The sequence below is a fragment of the Oryctolagus cuniculus genome, chromosome 3 (genome assembly GCF_964237555.1).
Source record: "Oryctolagus cuniculus chromosome 3, mOryCun1.1, whole genome shotgun sequence".
Lineage (NCBI taxonomy): Eukaryota > Metazoa > Chordata > Mammalia > Lagomorpha > Leporidae > Oryctolagus > Oryctolagus cuniculus.
The window spans coordinates 50,432,842-50,457,746 of record NC_091434.1 but is presented as its reverse complement, the minus strand read 5'-3'; the positions used below and the strand labels follow the sequence as shown (position 1 = coordinate 50,457,746).

Here is a 24,905-nt window from a genome sequence, read left to right as displayed (position 1 = left end):
TAGGATGTCCCAAGTACCTGGGACTCTGTTAGTCTTGTGGGAGACCCAGATGGAACTCTGGGCTGCTGTTTTCGGCTTGAGCCTCGCCCAGCCACTGGGGAGTTAGCCAACAGATGGAACATCTCTCTTTCTCCCTCTCCCTCTTTCTCTGTAACTCTGCCTTTCAAACAAATAAATCTTTAAAAACAAAACAACAACAAAAAAGGTACCATAGGAATCTACCTTTTTTCCTAAAGAAATTATTTTTACAAGTGTGCACATTTATGTGAGTGTACATAGCAGTTTATCAAAAGATAAATCAGTATGCCCTTAACTGAGTTACTTAACCTTCATACTTTCTTTCCTCATCTGTCAAATGGAGATAATAAATTCAAAATGCATTGCAAGTACTAATTTCAAGTCATTAAATTATGGATCTGAATAAAACTGATGTATCAAACAACATAATGATTAGCTCATTCTATATGCTCAATTAATGAATTATTACTGTTATTTACTTTTAACATTTGTGAATCTATTCTTTTATCAAAACCATCTTTTTAAAAATTATTACATTGTTGTATATTCTAATGTATGGTGGGCAAATTTTACATTTTTATATTTTTGTGAAGCCCAGGAGATAGTATTCATCTGTTAAGATTTGATCTGGGCCGGCGCCGCGGCTCACTAGGCTAATCCTCCGCCTTGTGGCGCCGGCACACCGGGTTCTAGTCCCGGTTGGGGCGCCGGATTCTGTCCCGGTTGCCCCTCTTCCAGGCCAGCTCTCTGCTATGGCCCGGGAGTGCAGTGGAGGATGGCCCAAGTGCTTGGGCCCTGCACCTGCATGGGAGACCAGGAAAAGCACCTGGCTCCTGCCTTCGGATCAGCGTGATCCACAGTGCCCCAGCCTCAGTGCCCCTGCCGCGGCGGCCATTGGAGGGTGAACCAATGGCAAAAAGGAAGACCTTTCTCTCTGTCTCTGTCTCTCTCGCTGTCCACTCTGCCTGTCAAAATAAATAAATAAATAAATAAAAAGATTTGATCTGTCTTTATGTAGTATTCTCTACAAGACATGTTGATATATGAGGCTGTAAATGTTCTTAATTATTCAATCCCATTCTGTTTTCTCCTCAGAATTATTACTAGGTATAGTCTCTTCTGTACTTATTTTGTTACTTTCGATGATAGACTTTCTTACACTTATAAAATATTTATTCATACATTTTCAGAGGCTTGATATGAGGATTAAGAAGTTTGGTATAATTACAAATGAAGAATTCAGAAAGTCACCAGGAACTTCTTGGTAATTCTTGCCTTTTTTCATTTAATGAGCCTTTAAAAAATTTTAAATGCACAATTAAAATATTTTTTACATTAGCTTCATAATTTGAGATTTCTCATAGTTTTTCTTTTTTATTTTTCCTTAAAGCTTTGGACTCAGTATGTCAACTGGTATGTACTGTCACCATTAAAAGTATTATATGAGTGTTTGTAAATATTCTAGTAAAGTACATGTATATAGTACCTAAATATCATCTGTAAGTAATAGGTCACTGAAATTATCCCTTTTTGGTTAGTCCAAGTAAGTAAAAAAAAAAATCTATGTTTCAGTGTTCAACCTGGCTGTCTTTTTTTTTTTTTTCACTATTCAAATTGTTTGAGGCCAGACATTTGGTGAAGCACTGAAGACACTGCTTAGGTAGGGCTGGCGCTGAGGCATAGTGGGTAAATCTGCCACCTGTGGCACCCACATGCCATATATGGGGCCTTGTTGGAGTCTCAGCTGCTCAACTTCTGATCCAGCTCCCTGCTAATGTGCCTGGGAAAGCAGCAGAGGATGGCCCAAGTGCTTGGGCCCCTCTAGTCACGTAGGAGACCTGGAAGAAGCTCCTTATTCCTGGCTTTGGCCTGGCCCAGCTCCAGCCATTGCAGCCATTTGTGGAGTGAACCAGCAGATGGAAGATGTCTCTCTCTCTCTCTTTCTGTCTCCTCCTACTCCTCTGTAACTCTGCCTTTCAAGTAAATAAATAAATCTGTAAATAATAATAATAATAATAATAAAAGACACTGCATAGGAAGTCCACATCCATCCCATATTGGAGTGTTTGGGTTCAAGTCCTGGCTCCAATCTGGATTCTGGCTTCCTGCTAAAGGCACACCCTAGGAGGCAGCACCTTGAGTCCCTGTCATCCATGATGAAACCCAGTTTCATGGCTTCAACCTAGCCCAGGCCTAGCTGTTGCAGGTATTTGGGGAGCAAAACAGAGAATAGGATATCTCTTTCTCCCTCTATGTGCCCCATGCTTTCAAATAAATAAAGTAAATAAATGAAAAGTTTAAAAAAAGATTTTTTGTTCAAATTTAGCCAAGGAAGAATTGTAGAAATAAGGAAAGTTATCAAGTTTACTGTGCAGTTTGGCAGTGTGTGTTTTTCCTTCTCTTTCATTGCGAAAGCACATTAAAGAGAAATGATTACTTGTTAATCATCTTTTAAGGACATGATGAGAAATGAACAGCTGAAAGATGAGGAAGGAAGGAAATAGTATGGATTAACAGGATAGATATAAGAGGATATTTTAAGACAATATTTGAGAATCTTAAATATACAAAACTCAGAATTGCAAACTATAGTGAGATCATGGAAGATGAAAGTTTAAAATTTAGGGAGGATAACTACATACCTTGTATAAATTCACATTCTTCTGGATAATGTTTCTTTTTTAAAAGGGAGAATTTATTCATTTGATTCTTGTGGTCACAGCAAAACATAATCAATTCTCATGTTAATGTGGTATTGATACAAAGAGAACAGGTTCAGTGTAATTCCTGCATACTGGATAACTTTTCTTGAAAGAAAGATATTAAAAGCTGAACATGTACCAAGTTTAATTATAATTACAGAAGTTATAAAAATATGAAAATGTTTCTTGAATTTAACTTAAACACTTTTTAAAATTCCTAACACTGTATTTGAATAGCTGAATTATTTAAAAAATACTACACAATAATTTAGATTCACAAAAATGATTCTTAGAGCAAGGCAAGATCTTGAAGATTAAATATTGTTTATTATGCTTTGATTCTTGGAGAATCAGTAACAAAAATTATCCTCACCATTAGAATCAGTAAATATTTGCATACCACTTGTATGTAACTATTAAATGAATTCGGACTGCTCAAAGACTCTCTATTGGAAAAAGGAAATGATACATTTCTTGGAAAGATTACTTTAGATAGTCAGGTAGCAAGCAAGCCTCGTTGTGTGTATGGCCAGTAGGAAGAAAACTTGGCACTTCATAGTTATTCTTTATCTGTAAAAATATGAATGTGTAAATACTAAGTGCGAGTAGTTCTTCCAATGGTTATTTGAAATTTGCTTTCTTTGATTTATGTACAATCTGTTAGTAACACTTTTGTAGTTTAAATTTGTGTAAGTTGATTAGGGATTGATATCTATATCAATATCTACAATGAGTGAATGAATAATTGTGTGATCATACAATTATATAGTAGTTAATACCTTACAAATATCCATCATATGCGCTTTTAGGTAGTTCTCCTAGAAATACTGTAGTTCAACACACTGGTTTGCAGATGAAGCACAAAGGGTTTAAGTGGCTAACCTAATAGGTTATTTCCTAGTAAAATCTTTGCTTTTGGTTCCGTCTCTGAATCATGCTTGCATCCTATATAGGGGATTACAGACTTATGGTTCTAATTATATTTTGTTATATTAACTGGTTATTTCTTTTAGTCATCCAGGAAAAGGTTACGTTACTGGGCTCCTCAATGTGCAAAAACAATTTTCTAGTGCGTTACCATGACCATATTGAAAACAGAACCTGCTGGGTTTTCTTGTGTTGTTTTTGTAGAAGCACACTGCAATCAATACTTTTATTCAAGAGCTCTTTTTTGAGCATTATCCCAGTCATGGGCTTTGAGTCTGTAAGCCCAAATCACCTATTAAGGAAGATTGAAGCCAACTGTGGTCCGTGTATATGCATGAAAACTAAAGACTCAGGATGTATTACATTAGTAATCCCATTTTTGCTTTTATCATGTCAAGTGTGCGTTTTTCTCCCTTTATTTCTGAGCAAGTAGCTTTTTTTTTTTTTTTTTTTTTAGTTTTTCGGGATGTATTACATTATAATTTTTAGTTTTTACAGCCTAAAACTCAGTAGTAACAGGTCTTAAGGTCCTTCTGGATGTCTCACAAGGTAACTACACTTTACTTGAGCACAACCTTATCATCTTTCAGCTTCTGGTTGACAAACTGGTTAGTCGCCAAGCATTGAGGATATACAAAAACTCAGGAAAACTCATTCTCAGTGCCCTCTATCTTCTTCACCATTGTTGACACTGAGTAAATCTTGGATAGAACTTTGAATAAGGATTCAATGAGATCAGCCACATTTAATCCACTTAATCCCAATTGGTATACCCCTTTAGTTTGCTTTCATGGCCACTTTCAACCACCATCTTATGCACCAGTTCTCATTATCATTGTCCTTTCCCCTCTCTAGAGTTAGTTCCTTGAGAGAAATATCCACCATGTTCACTCCACTCCACAAAACCACACTTGGGTTGCTGTGTTCTCCCAAAATCCATCCAAGGCAAAGCTGAGATGACTGCCAAGTTTTTCAGCTATCATTTGGTGAAGTATAGCGGGATCTGGATTGCACCCACTCACAATCATTTAGTGCTTGGACAATCCATTTATTTTCCAGGTTACATATGTAGGAATGTCCACTGGGTTGGAAACCACAATTATGATAGTCTGTACTATACTTGATCATTGGAGAGTAATGACCTCGAAGACATTCACATTTCTCTGTACAAGACTGAGGTGAATCACACCCTCTTGCTAACAGATTCCCACAGTCTTACACTTGGCAGTCAGAATAGTCTGTATCTACCACAGTTTTAGGTGTCTGAAGGAATATGCTCCTGTATTGCAGATCCATCATATTGCAAGGTGTCTGGCACGTAACAAATCTTCCCAGGCAGACGAATCAATTAATTCACATGCTTTTATTGAGGTTCCGCTCCCAGGCGAGGTTCACCGGCCCCAACAGAGCGGGGGCCGGAGAAGTCGCGCGTCAGAGATTGGGAGAGCTCCTTTTATAGATTCAGGGCATGGGGGTTAAAGGTTGAGGCGGGTCTGATCCTCATTGGTTGACCTTTAGGCACCCGCAGGGACCTTGACAAGGACTTTTCTTCCCCGAAGGTACAGGTAGGAACTTTCCATTCCCAGAAGTGTAGGCCTTCCTTCCATGCAGATCCCAAAGCTACCATCCCAACCTTTTGATGATAGGAAAGGGGGCGACAATGAGTCTCTCTGGCTACTTCCTGCTGACTGGGGACATCGTCTACAGGGGCCCACTGGGGGTATCTTGGGGCTCCACAGGGACAGGCATGTATGGATGGAGAGGCATCTGGTTGACTGCCTGGTTGCTGAAGGCCTTGGTTCATTCCATTTTCACCTGCTGTAAGCACTTAAGCAGACACTGTACTATACAAGTCAGGGTGAGAATAGCAACCAATGATCCTAAGAGTGGCATTAACCAGGTAATGAAAGGATGTCATAGAGGAGAGGAAATGAGGGGGGTCTTTGGACCCTTGTGAGGATTGTTTGATGGAAGTTGTTTAAATCTGATCCCAGCCAAGACTGGGAAAAAGGACACTCAGCTTTTGCAGGTAGTGGGGTTTGTCTGAAGAGAAATTCTGAATAATCATGCAAATTAAGTGGAGGAGAGGACCATCAGTACACACAGGTTGGGAGCAGAGCCATTGATGTTAAAGTAGAAGTTATTATTACAAAGGAATGAGACCCAAGTGGGCTAGATAGGGTCTAGAACAAAGGACAGAGTCATTATTAGAGGAACCAAGAAAGATACTATCTAAGCCACAACTAAGTTTGCTGATTGAGAGGTAAATAGAACCTGACAGAAGGAGCTTGATAATAATCTGGTAGGCTTTAGGCCTTATAAGTTAAGAGGCCCAGACTTGTCTGTCTCTTCACATAGGGTACATCCAAAGGGAGGTGTGAACCTCCTTGGGAAGGCACCCTGTTGACTTCCATTACCTAGCTGGCCTGGGAGGAGAGCTGGCCAGGTGAAGGCAGGTGGCATCTCTAACAGGAAATTTACAGTTCTGCCTGAGTGTTGCTGACCCTACGTGGCCGTCTCCTCTCAGCAGTGGTGGTCACTTTGGAAGCTGGGCCAAGTGAAGGGCTTTTCAGCTTAGAGCCAATAAGATCTGTGGCTCTGACCTGAAGTCCTTCGACTCCAGGACAGGTCCATTTCCAGTGATCCAACTCTTGGCTGGCAGAGCTGCCAGGGCTCTTCCTAAGCTGACTTCTGCTGAAGCCCAGGCTTACCACACTGAAAGCCACTGCAGTGGACTGGCCTGTTGGGTCTCTCTGAGAGCAGATCACTGTACAGAACAGCCATTAATAGGCTGCCACCTATCTTTCCATTTCTGATGCCTAGCTTTCTTTTCCTCCTGATTTTTGTTAAAGCAGACCAGAGGATGCAAGCCAAGGGGGTGCTCAAGTCGCAGATCATTTACTGACAATAGTAATATAAAATGAAAATTTAGAAAGCAGCTTAAATCATTAGATAACAAATATAGCAGTTTCAATACTAGCTTTTTAAACTTTTTAACTTTTTTAATTTACCAATTGATTCGAATTACTTTCTGCTCTTAGTAACCTCAGCTAACCACACTTTCTCACACAGACTTCATCTGTTTACAGCGCCATCCCAAAGTACTGAATACAATAGATGTGGCTGGAGAAAGTCCATGAGAACCTATAGGAGGACAGCTAAGCACAGAACCAACAATGCTTTAGTTTTATGAGCAGCAAATCTGATATATATAACTGTGGATATAGGCCGGCGCCGCAGCTCACTAGGCTAATCCTCCGCCTTGCGGCACTGGCACACCGGGTTCTAGTCCCGGTCGGGGCACTGGATTCTGTCCCGGTTGCCCCTCTTCCAGGCCAGCTCTCTGCTGTGGCCAGGGAGTGCAGTGGAGGATGGCCCAAGTGCTTGGGCCCTGCACCCAAATGGGAGACCAGGAGAAGCACCTGGCTCCTGGCTCCTGCCTTCATATCAGCGCGGTACACTGGCCGCAGCACGCCGGCCGTGGCGGCCATTGGAGGGTGAACCAACGGCAAAAGGAAGACCTTTCTCTCTCTCTCTCTTTCTCACTGTCCACTCTGCCTATCAAAAAAAAAAAAAAAAAAAAAAAAACTGTGGAAGACAAAAGACTTTCAGTTGCCACGTTTAAAATTATAAACTCATTATAAACTCAACAAGAGGCACTTGCTTTCTTCATATAGCATTTTTGAAAGCACCTATAGGATTTTACAGAACATTTAACTCTTTAGGCCTCTGTGGCTTTCTCATTAATGTCCAAGATTTCTTTCGTAACCTCCTGTGACTTCCACACACCCTCTTCAACTTACTTGAAACATTCCATCATTTCCATTCCAGTCTAGAGTAAACCAGCCATCAGGATGAAGTCAATCTTACAAACCTTGTCCTTTCTTTATTCAAAATAACTCTTTCCTTTTAACCTTCCTTACCAAATGCACATTTCTTTTTTTTTTAAATTTTTAAATTTTTTTATTTTTTGACAGGCAGAGTGGACAGTGAGAGAGAGAGACAGAGAGAAAGGTCTTCCTTTTGCCATTGGTTCACCCTCCAATGGCCGCCGCGGCTGGTGTGCTGCAGCTGGCGCACTGCGCTGATCCAAAGCCAGGAGCCAGGTACTTATCCTGGTCTCCCATGCGGGTGCAGGGCCCAAGGACTTGGGCCAACATCCACTGCACTACCTGGCCACAGCAGAGAGCTAGCCTGGAAGAGGGGCAACCAGGACAGAATCCAGCACCCCGACCAGGACTAGAACCCGGTGTGCTGGCGCCGCAAGGTGGAGAATTAGCCTAGTGAGCCGCGGCGCCGGCCTATATTTCTATAACATTTTTAACACAAATTTAACATGCTGAGTATACAGGAGTTTACATTTAGACACATTATCTCATTTGCCTTTACCCAATTTAAATTAGCAGTTACACCTAAATGACTTAAGATGCTGATATTAAATATCGCTATCTGAATTCAATTAAAATTAAAATTGCATTCATCTAAAACAAGTACCAATTACCCATTGCTGTTTCATTGAGTACTGATTACCTGGAAACCTGTTAAAATAAATTGCAAAAATAAGTTCAGCAAGTTACAATGCAATATTTTCAAAGGTAGTGGTCTTCCTAGATTCAAAGAAAGGAAACCAGAGGAGGAGGCTAGAGAGCCACGTGTCAGGAACAGGTCCTTTTAAAACTTTGCCAGAGGACGGCCAGGGAAGCAGGAGCAGCAAATCCCATTAGGATGGGGGTAGAGAGCTTGACACTGGTGATTGGGCCACATGGCTACCTGGCTTCCAGCAATGGCGGCGTGGAGAGGCAGGACATGAGGTGGGGCAGGGCGGAAGAATGCGCATATGGGGGCAGGAGGTTCCTGGCTAGCTGTGGGGTCCCCAGGAACTCAGGAGGGTCCAAAAAGACGGAGGGTGGAGAGTTTGCCAGTAACACAGAAGAGGCGTCCTTAGAAGGTGGGGGCCCGATCTTGGCTAGCAAGACCTGGGCCGTGGAGCAGGCATTATATAATCAATTTATTCTCAAAATCAACAATTTTAGTCTTTTGAAACTAGGGGCAGCTACTGTTGTATTTCCCAAGAAAATAATGCTTTAGTTAGAAATGTACAGTTTCCTTGATTTCATTTGTATGAAGTTGCTTACTGGTATACTTTGAACTTTATTGTTTTATTTTAAAGATATGAAAATGAGGAAGTTTTCCTTGCATATAGGAGCTAACTGAATAAAGAATATAATTACATAACTGGGATGAAATTGATTTTCACCATTTCCCTACTTGCCACACATACATCTAAATCTGAATCCCAGAATCAGGGGGAAAATCTGTCACAGATTATGTAGTTTGAAGATTCCCCTAATGAAAGAAAATTTTATGCTTTGTCTTCAAGGCCTATTGTCTCTAGATAACTCTGAATCTATTGTTAGCTATTGGAGTTTTAGGTATTTATTATGTTAAAAAGTGGTTTTTCTTCCAATCTGTAGTTAGTTTTTTTTAATCTGTTAAATTGAGTCAATATTGCGTAGGAATTTCCAGGTCTTCATCAACAGTGGGAAATGTTGAATTTTAATCATCTACTTGAGCCAAAGGAGACTTGAGAATTTCTCAGTAGAGTTTGCATTCAGCTTTAGGAAGAATTTTTACAGCAATACTGAATTTTTTTTCCAGTATTAGGGAAAACTTGAAGCTAGAAATGCCTCCAGTAAGGAAGGTAGCTATTTGGTTTGCCTTTTATGTTAATTTTAGAGTGATTCATTTTTCTACCATTTGAATTGGATTGTAGACAAGAGTAGAGGATGCAAGAGTGACTAATATTTTTCTTATTGTTTTGAATTGAGTATTCTTTGGGAAAATTTGCATCTTACTGGAAATATGAATTCTCAGAATGTCAGATTTTCATATTTGTTTAAGCAGATAATGTCAAGCATTTAATATGTTAAGAACCATGTTTGTACATTCCTTCATACAATCTTCAGAGTAATCCTGTGAAGATGATAATATCTTCACTTTAAAAGTGAGAAAATTGATATTTAGGAGAGAAATTAGGCCAACAAATAGCTGAATGGATTCCTTAATTTTTGTCTTTTAAATTTTGCTTTGTATGTTTATAAGTATTCCAATGTTGGGTACATATATAATTGCTATAACTTCTTGATTCATTGGCCCCTTTATCTTTGTCTTTTCTCAGTTTTTGACTTAAAGTCTGTTTTATCTGATAATAGGATAGCCACCCTTTTTTTTTTTTTTAAAGACTTATTCATTTATTTGAAAGGAAGAATTACAGAGAGGCAGAGGTAGAGAGAGAAAGAGATCTTCCATCTGCTGGTTCACTCCCTATATGGCCACAACAGCCAGAGGTGGGCCAATCTGAAGCCAGGAGCCAGGAGCTTCTTCTGTATCTCCCACTTGGGTGCAGGGACCCCCACACTTGGGCCATCTTCCACTGCTTTCCCAGGCCATAGCAGAGAGCTGGATCTGAAGTGGAGCAGCCAGGTCTTGAACTGGGGCCCATATGGGATGCCTGCACTGCAGGTAGCTGTTTTACCTGCTACACCATAGCACCAGCCCCCCTTGCTTTCTTTTGATTATAGTATGCTTTGTATATTAGTCACCTTTCTATCACCATAACAAAATACCTGAGGTACCTAACTTCTAAAAAGAAAAAATTTATTTAGCTCAGAGCCCTGAAGGTTCACAGTCTAAGATTTGGTGGTCCCCATTGGTTCAGCCTCTGGTCAGGGCATTTTTGCTGGCAGAGTCCCTGGCAAGAGACAGGGAACACACTCATCTATTTTGTTTGTGCTTATGAAGCTACCAGGATTTATCATGGAATCTACACCCTAACAACCTAATCCAATCTTCCCAAAGGCCTCATCTCTAAATACCTTAATTGGATTAACTTTTCATCATCATGATATCATTAACATAATACTTTTGGGATTTAACTTCCTGAATGAGTTTGGGGGCCAAAATGTATTAAAACTATAATATATTGAATATTCTTTTCCCCTCATTGGCTCTCAGTCTATGTGTATCCTCCACACTTATCTGAGTCACCTATAGACTGCTGCTGCTGCTTTTTTAATCTGTTCAACCACTCAGTATCTTGTAATTGGAGAATTTAACCCATTTACATTTAGCATAATTATCTATAGGTGAAAGCATACTATTTCCATCTTTTTCATTGTTTTTCTGGCTAATTCATAGATTGTTGCTTTCTCCTCTCTGGCTGTGTTCCTTTGTGATTTGTTGATTTTATATAGTGGTTGTTGATTCTCTACATTATAATTAATTGGTTTAATTATCTTTTGTGTTTTTATATTTGTGTATGGGCTGTGTGTGTGTGTATGTGGTTAAAATGGAAGAGATGAGCTGGTATGCTCCAAACTCAAAGAAAGATAAGGAAATGAAAAAACTACTTGTCTGGCTTGATTGGCTTTTGCACAATTTGTACATGTGTTGAAATATTGTACTGCATTAAAAAATGAATAACGATCATGTTAGTCTAAATTTTTAAAATAATAATAAAAAATACAGTGTGACTAGACATTTTCTAAAGAAAGGAAAATGAAATTATAAATACCCCAAATTACCATCAGAATGAAGAATGGCCATTGATACTTAGAAAATAGAAATAAATATAATTATTTCTTTGAAGATTTTTCAAGTAGAATATGAAAAAACAAAAGTGACCCCAGAAAGGACAGAAACTCAGTTACCTTTGATGAAATTGAGAAAGTTGTCAAAGAAGTAACCCTTCTCAAAAAGGCAAGCTGAGATGGTTTTGCAGGCAAATTTTTACTCAGTATTATGGAACATTGCATTTTTCCTCTTTTTTTGAATTTGTATGAATGTTTTTTATTCATTTTTCTCTTTTACTCTCATTCTCTTCCCTCCTAAAGCAACCTTTTTTTTTTTTTTTTTTTTTTTTTTTTGACAGGCAGAGTGGACAGTGAGAGAGAGAGAGACAGAGAAAGGTCTTCCTTTGAAGTTGGTTCACCCTCCAATGGCCGCTGCGGCCTGCGCGCTGCGGCCAGCGCACCGCACTGATCCGATGGCAGGAGCCAGGTACTTATCCTGGTCTCCCATGGGGTGCAGGGCCCAAGCACTTGGGCCATCCTCCACTGCACTCCCTGGCCACAGCAGAGAGCTGGCCTGGAAGAGGGGCAACTGGGACAGAATCCAGCACCCCGACCGGGACTAGAACCCGGTGTGCCGGCGCCGTAAGGCGGAAGATTAGCCTAGTGAGCCGCGGCGCCAGCCCTAAAGCAACCATTTTAATAGGTTTAATATTATCATAGTTTTACAGGATGTGCATTTTTCTTTTTTTGTTTGTTTGTTTATTTATTTATTTATTTTGACAGGCAGAGTGGACAGTGAGAGAGAGAGACAGAGAGAAAGGTCTTCCTTTTTGCCGTTGGTTCACCCTCTAATGGCCGCCGCGGCTGGCGCGCTGTGGCCGGCTCAACGCGCTGATCCAAAGCCAGGAGCCAGGTGCTTACCCTGGTCTCCCACGGGGTGCAGGGCCCAAGCACTTGGGCCATCCTCCACTGCACTCCCGGGCCACAGCAGAGAGCTGGCCTGGAAGAGGGGCAACCGGGACAGAATCCGGCACCCCAACCGGGACTAGAACCCGGTGTGCCAGCGCCGCAAGGTGGAGGATTAGCCTAGTGAGCCGTGGCGCCGGCCCAGGATGTGCATTTTTCTATATTATATATTACTTTATATTTTAAACAAATATATATAAATGTCTTTTAAAAATCTTATAAACTTATCAATGTTTTAATAAGTTTAAAAATCTTACAATTGTTAAGATTTTTTTAAAATATTGTTTTAAAATCTTATATTAATAAGTCCCATTGCATCCAAAAACTATGGTCCCACTATTCTTTCCAAGCCATATTTTATAGTATGTATATATGTACTTATTTGAAATGCAGAATGTCAGAGAGAGCGAAAGAGAGATCTTATATCCACAGGTTCCACTCCCCAGATGCCTGCAACAACTAGGGCTGGGCAAGGCTAAGCCAGAAGCCAGGAATTCTATCTGAGTCTCCCATATGAGTGGAAAGAATCCAAGTACTTGCATTATCTTTGCCTCCTAGGTACATTAGGGAGCTGGATTGGAAGCATAGGCAGAACTCAGTCTCAGGCTTTCCCAAAGCAGCAGCTTAACCCCTGTAGCATGATGCTTACCCCACACATTTTATGTTTTTAATGTCATTTTTATGTCTTTATATTGCATATCCACTAACAAATTATTTTAGATAAGGTTTTAAATATTTTTTATCTTTAAGATTTCTGAATTATCTTTTTTTGTAGATAAAGAGAATACTGATATGGTAAGCTGTAATATTTAATGTACAAAAATTGAATTAATATTTGTTAATATTACTACTGTGTTTTCTATATACTGTTTTCAGTTGGTTTCAATTAACAATAATAAATTTATACTTAGAATCGTGTCAAGAAAGTGATTTCTGTAACACAGGTTAAATTTCTGTAATAAAGACAGATTTTACTTTAGTTTTGTGCTTGGATTAGCTATAAAATATATAATTGGGCATCGTCTGAAATTAACTTTATGATACAAACTTTATTGGTTCAGTAATGGATCATTCGGAAATAAATGGAGCAGACACTGACTTTTTTTAAAGGATTTATTTATTTATTTGAGATGCAGAGTTATAGAGAAAGGGAGAGGGAGAAAGAGAGGTCTTCCATCTGCTGGTTCACTCCCCAAATGGCTACAACAGTTGGAGGCGGGCCGATCAGAAGCCCGGAGCTTCTTCCCTGTCTCCCACATGGATGCAGGGTCCGAAGCACTTGGGCCATCTTCCTCTGCTTTCCTAGGCCATTAGCAGGGAACTGGATCAGAAGTGAAGCAGCCAGGACTCAAAGTGGACCTGACCAAGCCAATGTGAGCATAAATCAACAGCTCCATGTAAAACTAGGCTCTCCTCCAAGACACTGTGGCAAAAAACAACCTAAATGAAAGATCTCTGTGAGTGAATTCCCAGTGGACACAACGCGCCATCAAAGAAGGAGGTACCTTTCTCTCAAGGGAGGAGAGAACTACTTTGACTATGGCCTTGTCTAAATATGATCAGAGTCAGTGAACTCAGGGGGCTTCCATAGCCTTGGCAGCTCATGACAAGAGCCTAGGGTGATTACTGACATCATAAATAAGAGTGTCAATTGTTAAATCAACAATAGGAGTCACTGTGCGCTTACTCCCCATATAGGATCTCTGTCCTTAATGTTTTGTACTATGATAATTAATGGTAAAACTAGTCTTCAAACAATACTTCATACTTTGTGTGCCTGTGTGGGTTCAAACTGTTGAAATCTTTACTTAGTATATACTGAGTTGATCTTCTGTATATAAAGATAATTGAAAATGAATCTTAATGAAGAATGGGATGGGAGAGGGAGTAGGAGATGGGATGGTTTGTGGGTGGAAGGGTGGTTATGGGGGGAAAAGCCACTATAATCCAAAAGTTGTACTTTTGAATTTTATATTTATTAAATAAAAGTTTTCTAAAAAAACTGTGCTCTCCTAATAAATTGCACTATTATAAGAATTTGGAGTGTTTGTAGAGATGGCAAAAAAAAAAAAAATTGATCCCTAACACATCTCTTCTTTGTCTCTGTTTCTTATTGTAAAAGTTGAAGCATACCATGTTTTCTTACTGATAATCACTCTTAAAATAAGAGTCAGAAATTAAATTGCTCATATGGCAGCAATAAAAATCACTTATTTAAGTTCTTAACACAAATATATAATTTTTGGTATAACATAAGATGATATATAACTTTCTAGAAGATATTTGTTATCTTTTAACTTTCTACCTGTCAACATTATTTGAATAGAGCTTACCTTGGTATCTATTTTCTACTGAAGCACTGTTCACATCTATAATGGAGGTAGAATTAATTGTTAAATATACCTCCCTAAAGGAAGTTCCCTGGGTATTATTACTCTATGAATTTACATATTGAAGTAAAAATGTATGTGAGTCTTTGGAAATTAGAGGATGTATATGGACAATTTTACTGCGTTTGAGGAAATGTTGCATGCCAGTAGGTAGAGCTGAAGGAGTCTCATGTAAGAATTTACCAGATGATTAACCTCATCTTGGTTGTAGTTGTTATTTGGGGGATTGAACCAGCAGATGGACAATCTCTCTTTCTTACCCTGTGTGTTAGTGACTCTACCTTTCAAATAAGTACAAGTAAATTTAAAAACTTAAAAAAAATACTGGGAGCAACTGGCACTGTGGCGGAGTGGGTGAGGCTGCTGCCTGCAGTGCTGGCATCCGAATATGGGCGCTGGTTCATCTTCCAGCTGCTCCAGTTCCAATCCAGCTCTCTGATATGGCTTGGGAAAGCAGTGGATGATGGCCCAAGTCCTCCAGCCCCTGCACCTACATTGGAGACCTGGAAGAAGGTCCTGGCTCCTGGCTTCATATAGGCCCAGCTGTGGCCATTGTGACCATTTGGGAAGTGAACCAGCAAATGGAAGACTTTCTCTCTCTCTCTCTGCCTCTGCCTCTCTTTGGCTCTACCTTTCAAACAAATAAATTAATTAAAAAAAAAAAAACTTGGAGATATTTGAAGAAGAAGTTTTTCAGAACAAATAAGCTGAGCTTTGTAATACTGTTACCATATCATTAAGACCTACTAAAACATGGTTATAATTATGTATTTGCTACTAATTTTGGAGGGAATACATGAAGTTTCTGAGATTAAAGTGGGAGGTACAAGCATTAGGATTATTGATATGTGGCTATTATGGCATAGCAGGATAAGTAGCTGCTTGGGATGTCCACATCTCATATCCGAGTGACCGGTCAAGTTGATCAGCTGCTTGTTAATGCACCTAGGAAGGCAGTGGAAGATGACTGGACTACTTGGGTCCCTTGAGAGACCCAGGTGGAGTTCCCAGCTCCTGGCCTTGGCCTGGCCCAGACCTGGCTGTTGTGACCATTTAGGGAGTGAACCAGTGGTTGGAAGATATCTCTCTCTCTCAGCTGTCACTCTGTCTTTACATAAATGAGTAAATAAATAAATATTTTTAAAAGTTTATTGAATTTTGAAAGATACTTACAGAATTTGTTGATCTGTTATTTTCCTAAAACTTTTCAAGCCACAGTAGTAATTCAATATTTGATTATTAGATGGACTGTAGGAGCTATTTAAGTGCTATGTAATTAAAAACAATATGCCAGTATTTCATGATTCTGATTATATTTATAAGTAATTAAAAAAAAATCAAGTGGCTGGCCTTGTGGTGTAGCAGCAGTGTGGTACTGGCATCCCATATGGGAGCCAATTCAAGTCCTGGCTGCTCCACTTACTATCTAGCTCCCTGCTAATGGGCCCAAGAAAGCAGGAGAAGATTGTCCAAGTTTTTGGCCCTTGCTACCCACGTGGGAGACCTGGAAGAAGCTCCTGGCTCCTGACTGTGGCATGGTTGTTGGCGGTCATTTGGAGAGTGCACCAGTAGATGGAAGATCTCTGTCTCTCTCTATTCATTTCTATCTGTAATGCTGACCTTCAAATAAATAAATAAATCTTAAAAAGTAAAAAGGAATGAGCTCCTGTAAGCCCACCATTTTAGAAAAAAATTAAGAATTTAATATAAAAATTTGACTGAATTTATATTTTAATTTAGTAATGTTTAATTATTACAAACATCCATCCTAAAATTACCTTAAAGGCTGAATTTTTAAGGGTACTAAAATGTCTTTCTTATTGTCTTTAATTTTAGTTGAAGTCTCAGTTTTTTAAAGAAACCTGTGTCTTTTTCTGCTCCTCATTTTTATTGTATAGTTAACTCCCTTGTTTCTTTTAATAATACAGATTGCTTGATCTATCTTCCTTAGCATAAGAATTCAAAATTAATACATCATTATTAGGAAAGAAAATAAGTCCATCCAGTTATAGGAATAGTTGGACAATTTAATATTACATGGAAAAGGAGCTTACCAATACTTTAGAATGTGCATGTGGTTTTTGTAAGTTGGCACACCACAGGATGTACATAATTACAAGCAATATACTTTTTCTTGATAGAGAAATGTTCTTAGACTGTTATAATTAAATATGACTAAGATTCAGGTAGTTTGGATAAATGATTATATTCGGTAATAAATTCCTGAAGGTTAAGGGCTGTATGAAGTCTATGTAAAAATAATTATGGATTTTTGTATTATGATTTATATTGTCACATTTTTATTAGCTTATCATTCATCCACATAATCCATGATTTGTTTCTAAGGTAACGTCATTTTATCACATCTTAGGAGGAATTAAGTCTTGTTATATCCCACGATGAAATTGTTGTTCTTTATTCTTTTGATGTGAAAAATTACTTCCTTCATATATTTCTTCTGAAAACTTAAGCAGAAAACTAATAGAATTTTCATTGATCATAATTTGTTTCTACAAGTACCAGAAAAGTTATTGTAGCATAATGGCCTGAGGACCAACACTGTACTGCAAAGTTATAGAACATTTTATTGAATTTGCAATCATCTGTACCTGAACTGAAGAGAAAAAGGGATACATTTTGTAATCTTGAATAAACAAAATATACATACCTTACATGTTTTTCTTCATGTGTATATCTAAAATATATAGTCCAAGAACTTTTTAAATGTACACGGTTATGAACTTCTTTTTCTAAAGCTAATTTGATGAATGTCTTTATTTTAGGAAAAGAAAAGAAAGCGACTGGAACGCTTTGGACTCCCTTGATATTCTCCCTTAATTTTTCCTCTCTAAATTTTGTGTATTAAAAGTAAATATAGTGACCAAATTACAATATTTCACAGTGTTCTTTCTTATCATCAATTCTTTAATATTTTCACGGACATTGGTTTTGTAATTATAATGTCACTGCCAGAATTTATGAATTAATAAGTAATTTATATTTATTAAATTACTGGAGTGAAGTCAGTTCTTTGGCCATGGGCATTTTGAAGTAATGTAAGATATTGTTAAAAATTTTAAAACTTCCATCTTTGATATTCACAAATTTTGGATACTTTGTCATGCTTTAGGTGGGCAGTAATTGAAAATTTATTTTAAAAATATTGAGTTTGCTTAGGGGACTTTGGATTAAATACAAATGGCTACAGATTAGCTGGAGTACTTGTCAAAATAAATAGTAGACTCAAACTTCATTATCATTTGTAGTTTAAACAGTGCATCTGATAGTGTCTCTTCATAATTTTGATACTCCAGTAAATTTGATATATAGAACAGTTGCTAAGGAAACTGTTCAAATGTGTGACCATTTTTATGGAAAACATCTGGGGTAATTATAATTAGTTCAGGATGTATACTGTTTAAAAATAATCTTTAATTTGTAGTGAAAGAACAATATATTTTCCTCAAGGATAAGAAAAATCCAAATTAATATTTTTAAAACTAAGTTATTGGTATCTATGCTTACAGTATAATTTTAGAGTATTCCAAAAGGAAATGAGTAACTTTTATGTAAAATGCCAAATTGGCACTTTACACCTGTTAGTGTGTATCCTTTAGAACAGCTGTGTCTTTTATTATCAGTAAACAGATGCAGAAAGTAATGGAATGTTTTAAAGCAATATGTTAATCCCATCTTCCACTACTGAACTGTCTCACAATATAGTGATTAAATATTGACCATGCAGCTGTTACTTACAATTATAGAATTTCTTAGTTAATTTCTCCTTCCCAGGCCCAAATATTTTAATATTTGGAGATCTAATTTCTCAGCTTAATGTGTTTCATAATGTAGTTGATTTATAAGATAAGTTATTTGAATATTATAAAGATATTCATGTTTATAAAATTCTCTATAAATGTTTCTATGAATTAACTAAATTCTTGGTAGGATAAATAGTTTATAAAATGTATTTGTTTTTCCTGACATATTCATGAATATGAAGATGATTCTGAATATAAAAATTTTGTTTAATTTTATTTAATTTTATACTTGAAAACTGCCATCAATAAGCTTAAATAGGAAATTTTGGTTCTATCATCAAATATTTATGAACCAGAGTAGGTAATACTTACAATAATGTCTAAATTCAGGCAAAAGCTCTGCAAGTTATTTCAATTATAATAACCTTTTTTCAGCATAATTATTTTTGGCTGTGATCCACATTTTTAAAATTTTTTACTAAAATTACTATGCACATTTATGGGCTACATTGTAACATTTCAATACATGTGTGCATTGTGTACTTATCAAATCAAGGTAATCAAGATACTTATGTTTTAATTCTTACATTTCACTTTGTCAGAGAAGATGAATGTCTCTTCATTGATTTATCATGTTTATACTTAAGGTTGGTGAATAACTGTAGTAGCTAATTTTTAAATATGTAACATTTATCATCCTCTTGACATATGAAGATACTGTGCCATCTACTTTATTTTTATTACAATATTCTTGTCCTATTTTGTAAATAAGAAAATGCAGACTTAGAGCCATGAAGTAAGTTGACCAAAATCTTTTTTTTAAATTTATTTTATGTATTTGAAAGACAGAGTTACAGAGCTAAGGAGAAATAGAGAGATTGAGAGATATCTTCCATCTGCTGGTTTACTCCCTAGATGGCCCCAACAGCTGGGGCTGGGCCAGGTGGAAGCCAGCAGCTTCCTTTGGGTCTCTCACATGAGTACAGGTGTTGAAGGAAGGTGCAGGGGCCCAAAGACTTGGGCCGTCCTCCACTGCTTTCCTAGGTGCATTAGCAGGGAGCTGCATTGAAAATGGAACAGCCAGGACTGAGCCAGCACCCATATGGGATGCCAGAATTGCAGGTGGTGGCTTTACCCATTACACCACAGAGCTGGCCACCCAAAATCTTACAGATGGAAAATAGTGGAGCTTGTATTTAAACCCAGGCATTTTCATGTCAACTCTTTTGTCCATGACTTCACATTTTGCTTACCTCTAGCAAATAATATCAAAAGTATACCCAGGAGAAGCTATATGCAAAGTAAACATTGACTGCTTTATTGAAGCCACTTTGTGCATATGATTATTACAGAGGCAACTTGCCTGGAAAAAAAAAAAAAACATAATTAAAACATTCACTGGAGCCTGCACTGTGGTGTAGTGGATCAAGCACCTGCCTGCAGTGCTAGCATCCCATATGGGCGCCGGTTTGAGTCCTGGCTGCTCCACTTCAAATCTAGCTCTCTGCTAATGGCCAGCAAAAGCAGTCAAAGATGGCCCAAATGCTTGGGACCCTGCACCCATGGGGGAGACCCAGAAGCAGCTCCTGGCTCCTGGCTTCAGATCAGCCCAGTTCCGGCTGTTGCAGCCATTTGAGGAGTAAACCAGTAGATGGAAAACATTTCTCTGCCTCTTCTTTTCTCTGTAACTCTGCCTCTCAAGTAAATAAATAAAATCATTCTTTTTAAAAAAATTTCATGAAAAAAAAAATAGAGAACTCCAGTCCTTGGTGTCTCATGACAGGGACTGTATCAACACTCTTCAGCACCTACACAAGTGTCCCAGGGTACAGATTTGGCTAAATCATTAAGCTACCACTTGGGATGCCTGCATCCCATACTGGAGTGCCTAGGTTTGAATCCAAGCTCCACTCTAATTCCAGCTTCCTGCTGCTGCACACGGGAGGCAAGAAAAGATGGTTCAAGTAGTTGAGTCCCTGTCATACCCTTGGGAGGCCCAGATTGCGTTAATCAACTTCCAGCACTAGCCACCAGTCATGGACATTTTGGGAGTGAACCAGCACATGAGGGCACGTCTCTCTCTTTCTCTCTCGCACGCACACATATAATTTTTTTTAAAAAAGTGTCGTGGCAAGCCTTGTGGTACACCAGGTTATGCTGCCACTTGGGACACCTGTAATCCCATATGAGAGTATTCACTCTACTATGGGTTTGAGTCACAGCTACTTTACTTCTGATCCTACTTCCTGCTAATTCACACCCTAGGAAATAGCAGGTGGTGGCTCAAATACTTGGGTTCTTGCCACTCATATGGGAGACCCAGACGGAGTTCCTGGCATCTGTCTTCAGCCTAGCCAAAACCTAGCTGTTGTAACCATTTTAGGAGTAAACCAGCATATGGAACATTCCCTGTCCCTCCTCCCTGTCATTCTGTTTCAAATAAATTAAATCTTTTTGAAAAATGTCCTGGGGCCTGCACTATGGCATGGTAGGCTAAACCTCCACCTAAGGTGCAGTCATCCCATATGGGTGCCAGTTTCTGTCCTGGCTGCTCCTCTTCCAATCCAACTGTCTGCTTATGGCCTAGGAAGGCAGTGAAGGATGGCCTGAGTACGCTTGGGCCCCTTCGCCCATGTGGGAAACCCAGAAGAAGCTCCTGGCCCCTGGATTTGTACTGGCTCATCTCTGTCCATTGCAACCGTGTGGGGAGTAAACCAGCAGATGGAAGACTTTTCTCTGTCTCTCCCTCTCTCTGTCTCTAACTCTGCCTCTCAAAATAAAATAAAATAACTGTGTCATAAATCAGGTATTGTGTTGCAATATGTAGTAGAAATGGTTTTAAAATCCTCTTATGACTTTACTTGATACTGCTTTGTGAAACAGTTCCAGCAGGCTATCTGTTCCTCTTCCCCAAAATAACCCAATTTCTGCCTATGTAACATTTTATTTAAGCCTTAACCTGGGAATATCAGCTATTATAAAATTTATTTTTATTAAATAACTGCCCCCTGGGAGGTATTATTACCAACTACTTTTATGTTCTTAGTTCACCATTTATCATTGACCTATCCCCATTCTATATATGAAAAAAAATCTGATTTTCAAAGACGTTAGGTAAATTGGCCAAGAACACAGCATGCAAATGATGTTTTCATTTTTTCTTAAAAAATAAATGTCAAACTAGAAATCCAAAAGTGTCTAGCTAATCACTTTTGTAGAGGGTTTTAAAATTTCAGTCTCCAACAGATGGTTACTTCAGTGTGGTTTCCCTTGACACTGATGAGAATGCTTGTAAGATTAACTAGGATCAGCAATGTCCTGAGTTATTGCTGGAGGAAATTTAATAGAGTAGACGTCCATTAAGGTAGTTCTTGCATGCAAGCTGTCTAAAATACCATAAGAATCGATGTATCTTACTTGCATGCAGTAACATGCATAGACTTTTTTACAATTTCAGATTTCTAAATTTAAAAACCTACATATTTCTGCAAAATTTAATAAGCTAAATTACTATTTTGTTGAAATAACTTTATTAGTATTTCTGTCAAAAGCAATTATCCAACAGAGAATAAAATAAACAAAATGATTATTTTATACTCTAGAGTACAAAGCTTTCTATGATAGAAATAATTATGTGGCTTTGTTTCTGTTTAAAATTTTAGAAGATGTTTTAAAAATGTAACTTTTGTTTTGAGATAACTGTAGGTTTTCATGCAGTTGTAGATAATGCAGAGAGCTCCCAAGTACCTTAAAATCCAGTTGCCCACAGTGGTAGTATTTTTGAAAACTTTAGTCCAGTAACCATAGAACATTCAAGACACAGAACATTTCAGTCCCCATAAGGGTCCCTCAAGTATTATTACATTTCATATATCCCCTCTAGATTGTAAAATTTTGTCACTTCATGAATGTTACATAAATGGAATTGTAGATAACTTTTTGGGGTTGACTTTTCTAACTCAGCATAATTCTCTGAAGTGTCAGTCACCCAGGCTCTTCGGTGACTTTTTCATTCCTGAGTAATATTCCATGGTATACATATACCATGGTTTATTTATTGAAGGATATCTGGGTTGTTTGTAAAATATGTAAAATCTAATTGCTTTCACAATACTAAAAATTTATAGTTTTACATTTTATACTTAATGATGAATTTTGAGTTAATATTTATATGAAGTATGAAACTTAAGGTTGGTTGTTTATTTGGCTTATGGTAGCCAAATTGGACCTGCGCTATTTGTTCTGAAGTTTATCTTTCCTCTACTGAATTGCTTTTATTAGAATATCAGTTGTCATATTTGTGTTGGTTTGCTTCTCAGTTCTTTTATCTTCTGTTAATCAAACCTGCTCTGTAGCCATATAATGTCTTCATATTGTATAGACCAATGTCCCCTATTTGTTCTCTTTTCTTTCCAAAATTGTCTTAGCTATTATAGTGCTTTAATATTCATACAAATTTTAGAATAATGACATCTCTGTATAAATTTTTGGTAGAATTTTGATAGGAATTGAATATATCTTTTGTATCAACTTGAGGACAGTGTTTAGTCTTCCAAATCATGAGCAGAATGTTTACTGATTTATTTTGAACTTTGATTTCTCATTAGCATTTGGTAGTCTCAGCATATAAGTCATTTATGTTATATTTACATGCCTCCTTTATTGAATGATTGTAAGGGCTATATTATAGTTCTCCATTTTAGTGCCCACATATTCATTAGTAGTATATAGAAAAACAATATATTTTATAGATTTTGTCTTATATCCTTCAACCTTTCTGAGCTGTGTTAGAATTTTTGGTAGATTCCTTAGAATTTTCCACATAGAGAACATGTCATTTGCAAATAGGGAGATTGTTCAGTCTTTTCTGTCTTTATGTATTTTATTAGCTTTTCTTGCCTTCTTGGGCTGGCTCTAACTTATATTGCTATATTGAATAGAAATAGAAATATCATCCTTTTCTTGTGCTCTATCTTAGGACAAAGCATTCAGGTACAACATTAACTATGGATTTTGCATTGTAGTAGAAATTTTTTATCCTGTTGAAGAAGTGACCTTTATTTCTGTTTTTTTCCTAACTTCTTAAGAAAATTATGAATGAGTGTTGAATTTTGTCAAATGCTTTTTTAAATATAGGTTGACACAATCATGTGACTTCTTTATTTTGTTAATATAGTGATTTATTTTCAAATATTGAACCATTCTTGCATCCATGGAATAAACCATACGTGATGGCAGTGTGTAACTCTTTTTCTAAATGCTGAAATCTGTTTGCTAATATTTTGATAAGGATTTTTAAAATCTATATTTATGAGGAATATTGGTCTGTACTTAATGCACTGCCTTTGTTTTGGTATCAGGGTATTGATGGCTTCATAAAATGAATTGCAGAGCACTCTGTATTCTGTTTTCTGGAAAGATCATATGAAATTATTGTTAACTCTTTAAGAGTTTGGTAGAACTCTGAAATTCTCTGAGCATGTAGATTTCTTTTGTTGGGCATGTTTTAGGTGGTGAATTCAGTGCCTTTACTAATCATAGAGTGACAGTTCAAGTCCCAGCTATTCCATTTCCAATCCACCTTCCTGCTAATGTATCTGGGAAGGCAGCAGATGATGACCCAAGTACTTGGCTCCCTGCCATTCATTGGGAGACCTGGATGGAGTTTCACGCAGCTAGCTGACTTTGGCCTGGCTCATCTTCAGTTGTTGCAGGCATTTGGGGAAGTAAACCAGAGGATGCTTCTATCACATCCTCTCTGTCTCTGTGCCTTTTACATAAATAAATCTTTGAAAAATAATAATCATGAGACCCTTCAAATTCTGTATTTTTATTGTATGTGTTATGAATTGTTTTTGAGGAATTACTCAATTTCATGTAAGTTGTCAATGCCTAATGACTTTTTTTTTATTTGGTTGGTTCACTCCCCAAATGGCTGCCACGGCTGGCGCTTCACCGATCCAAAGCCAGGAGCCAGGTGCTTCTTCCTGGTCGCCCATGCAGGTGCAGGGGCCCAAGCACCTGGGCCATCCTCTACTGCCTTCCCGGGGCCATAGAGAGAACTGGACTGGAAGAGAAGCAACCGGGACTTTAACCCGGGGGCAACATGGGATGCTGGCGCGGCGGGCAGAGGATTAACCAAGTGATCCACGGCGCCGGCCCCAATGACTTTTTTTTTTTTATCTTTTATTTAATGAATATAAATTTCCAAAGTACGACTCATGGGTTACAATGGCTTCCCCCCCCATACCGTCCCTCCCACCCACAACCCTCCCCTTTCCCACTCCCTCTCCCCTTCCATTCACATCAAGATTCATTTTCGAGTATCTTAATATACAGAAGATCAGCTTAGTATACCTTAAGTAAGGATTTCAACAGTTTGCTCCCACACAGAAACATAAAGTGAAAAATAATAGATGATTTTTTTAAATGATGATGAAATCAGATCAGACCTATTGTCATGTTTAATCCCAGTGAGAGTCAAGTTGGGAATTTGGGAATTGATAATTTCTTTTTTTTTTTTTTTTTTTTACAGAAGATCAGTTTAGTGTACATTAAGTAAAGATTTCA

General features: G+C 38.0%; 1 protein-coding gene and 1 pseudogene across 1 annotated transcript in view; one reads left to right on the top strand and one right to left on the bottom strand.

The window, feature by feature from the left end:
• Nucleotides 1-18,466, top strand: part of LOC127491727 (uncharacterized) — a 38,550-nt gene extending 20,084 nt beyond the window's left edge. The window contains exons 6-9 of the mRNA XM_070070482.1: nt 1,209-1,282; nt 1,409-1,431; nt 12,960-12,979; nt 17,358-18,466. Of these exons, the coding sequence (XP_069926583.1) occupies nt 1,209-1,282; nt 1,409-1,431; nt 12,960-12,979; nt 17,358-17,399 (159 nt within the window). The 3' untranslated portion in view covers nt 17,400-18,466. The remainder of the gene's footprint in view (nt 1-1,208; nt 1,283-1,408; nt 1,432-12,959; nt 12,980-17,357) is intronic.
• On the bottom strand, nt 4,154-4,946 carry LOC100356804 (L-lactate dehydrogenase B chain-like; annotated as a pseudogene).
• Nucleotides 18,467-24,905: the final 6,439 nt, after the last annotated feature.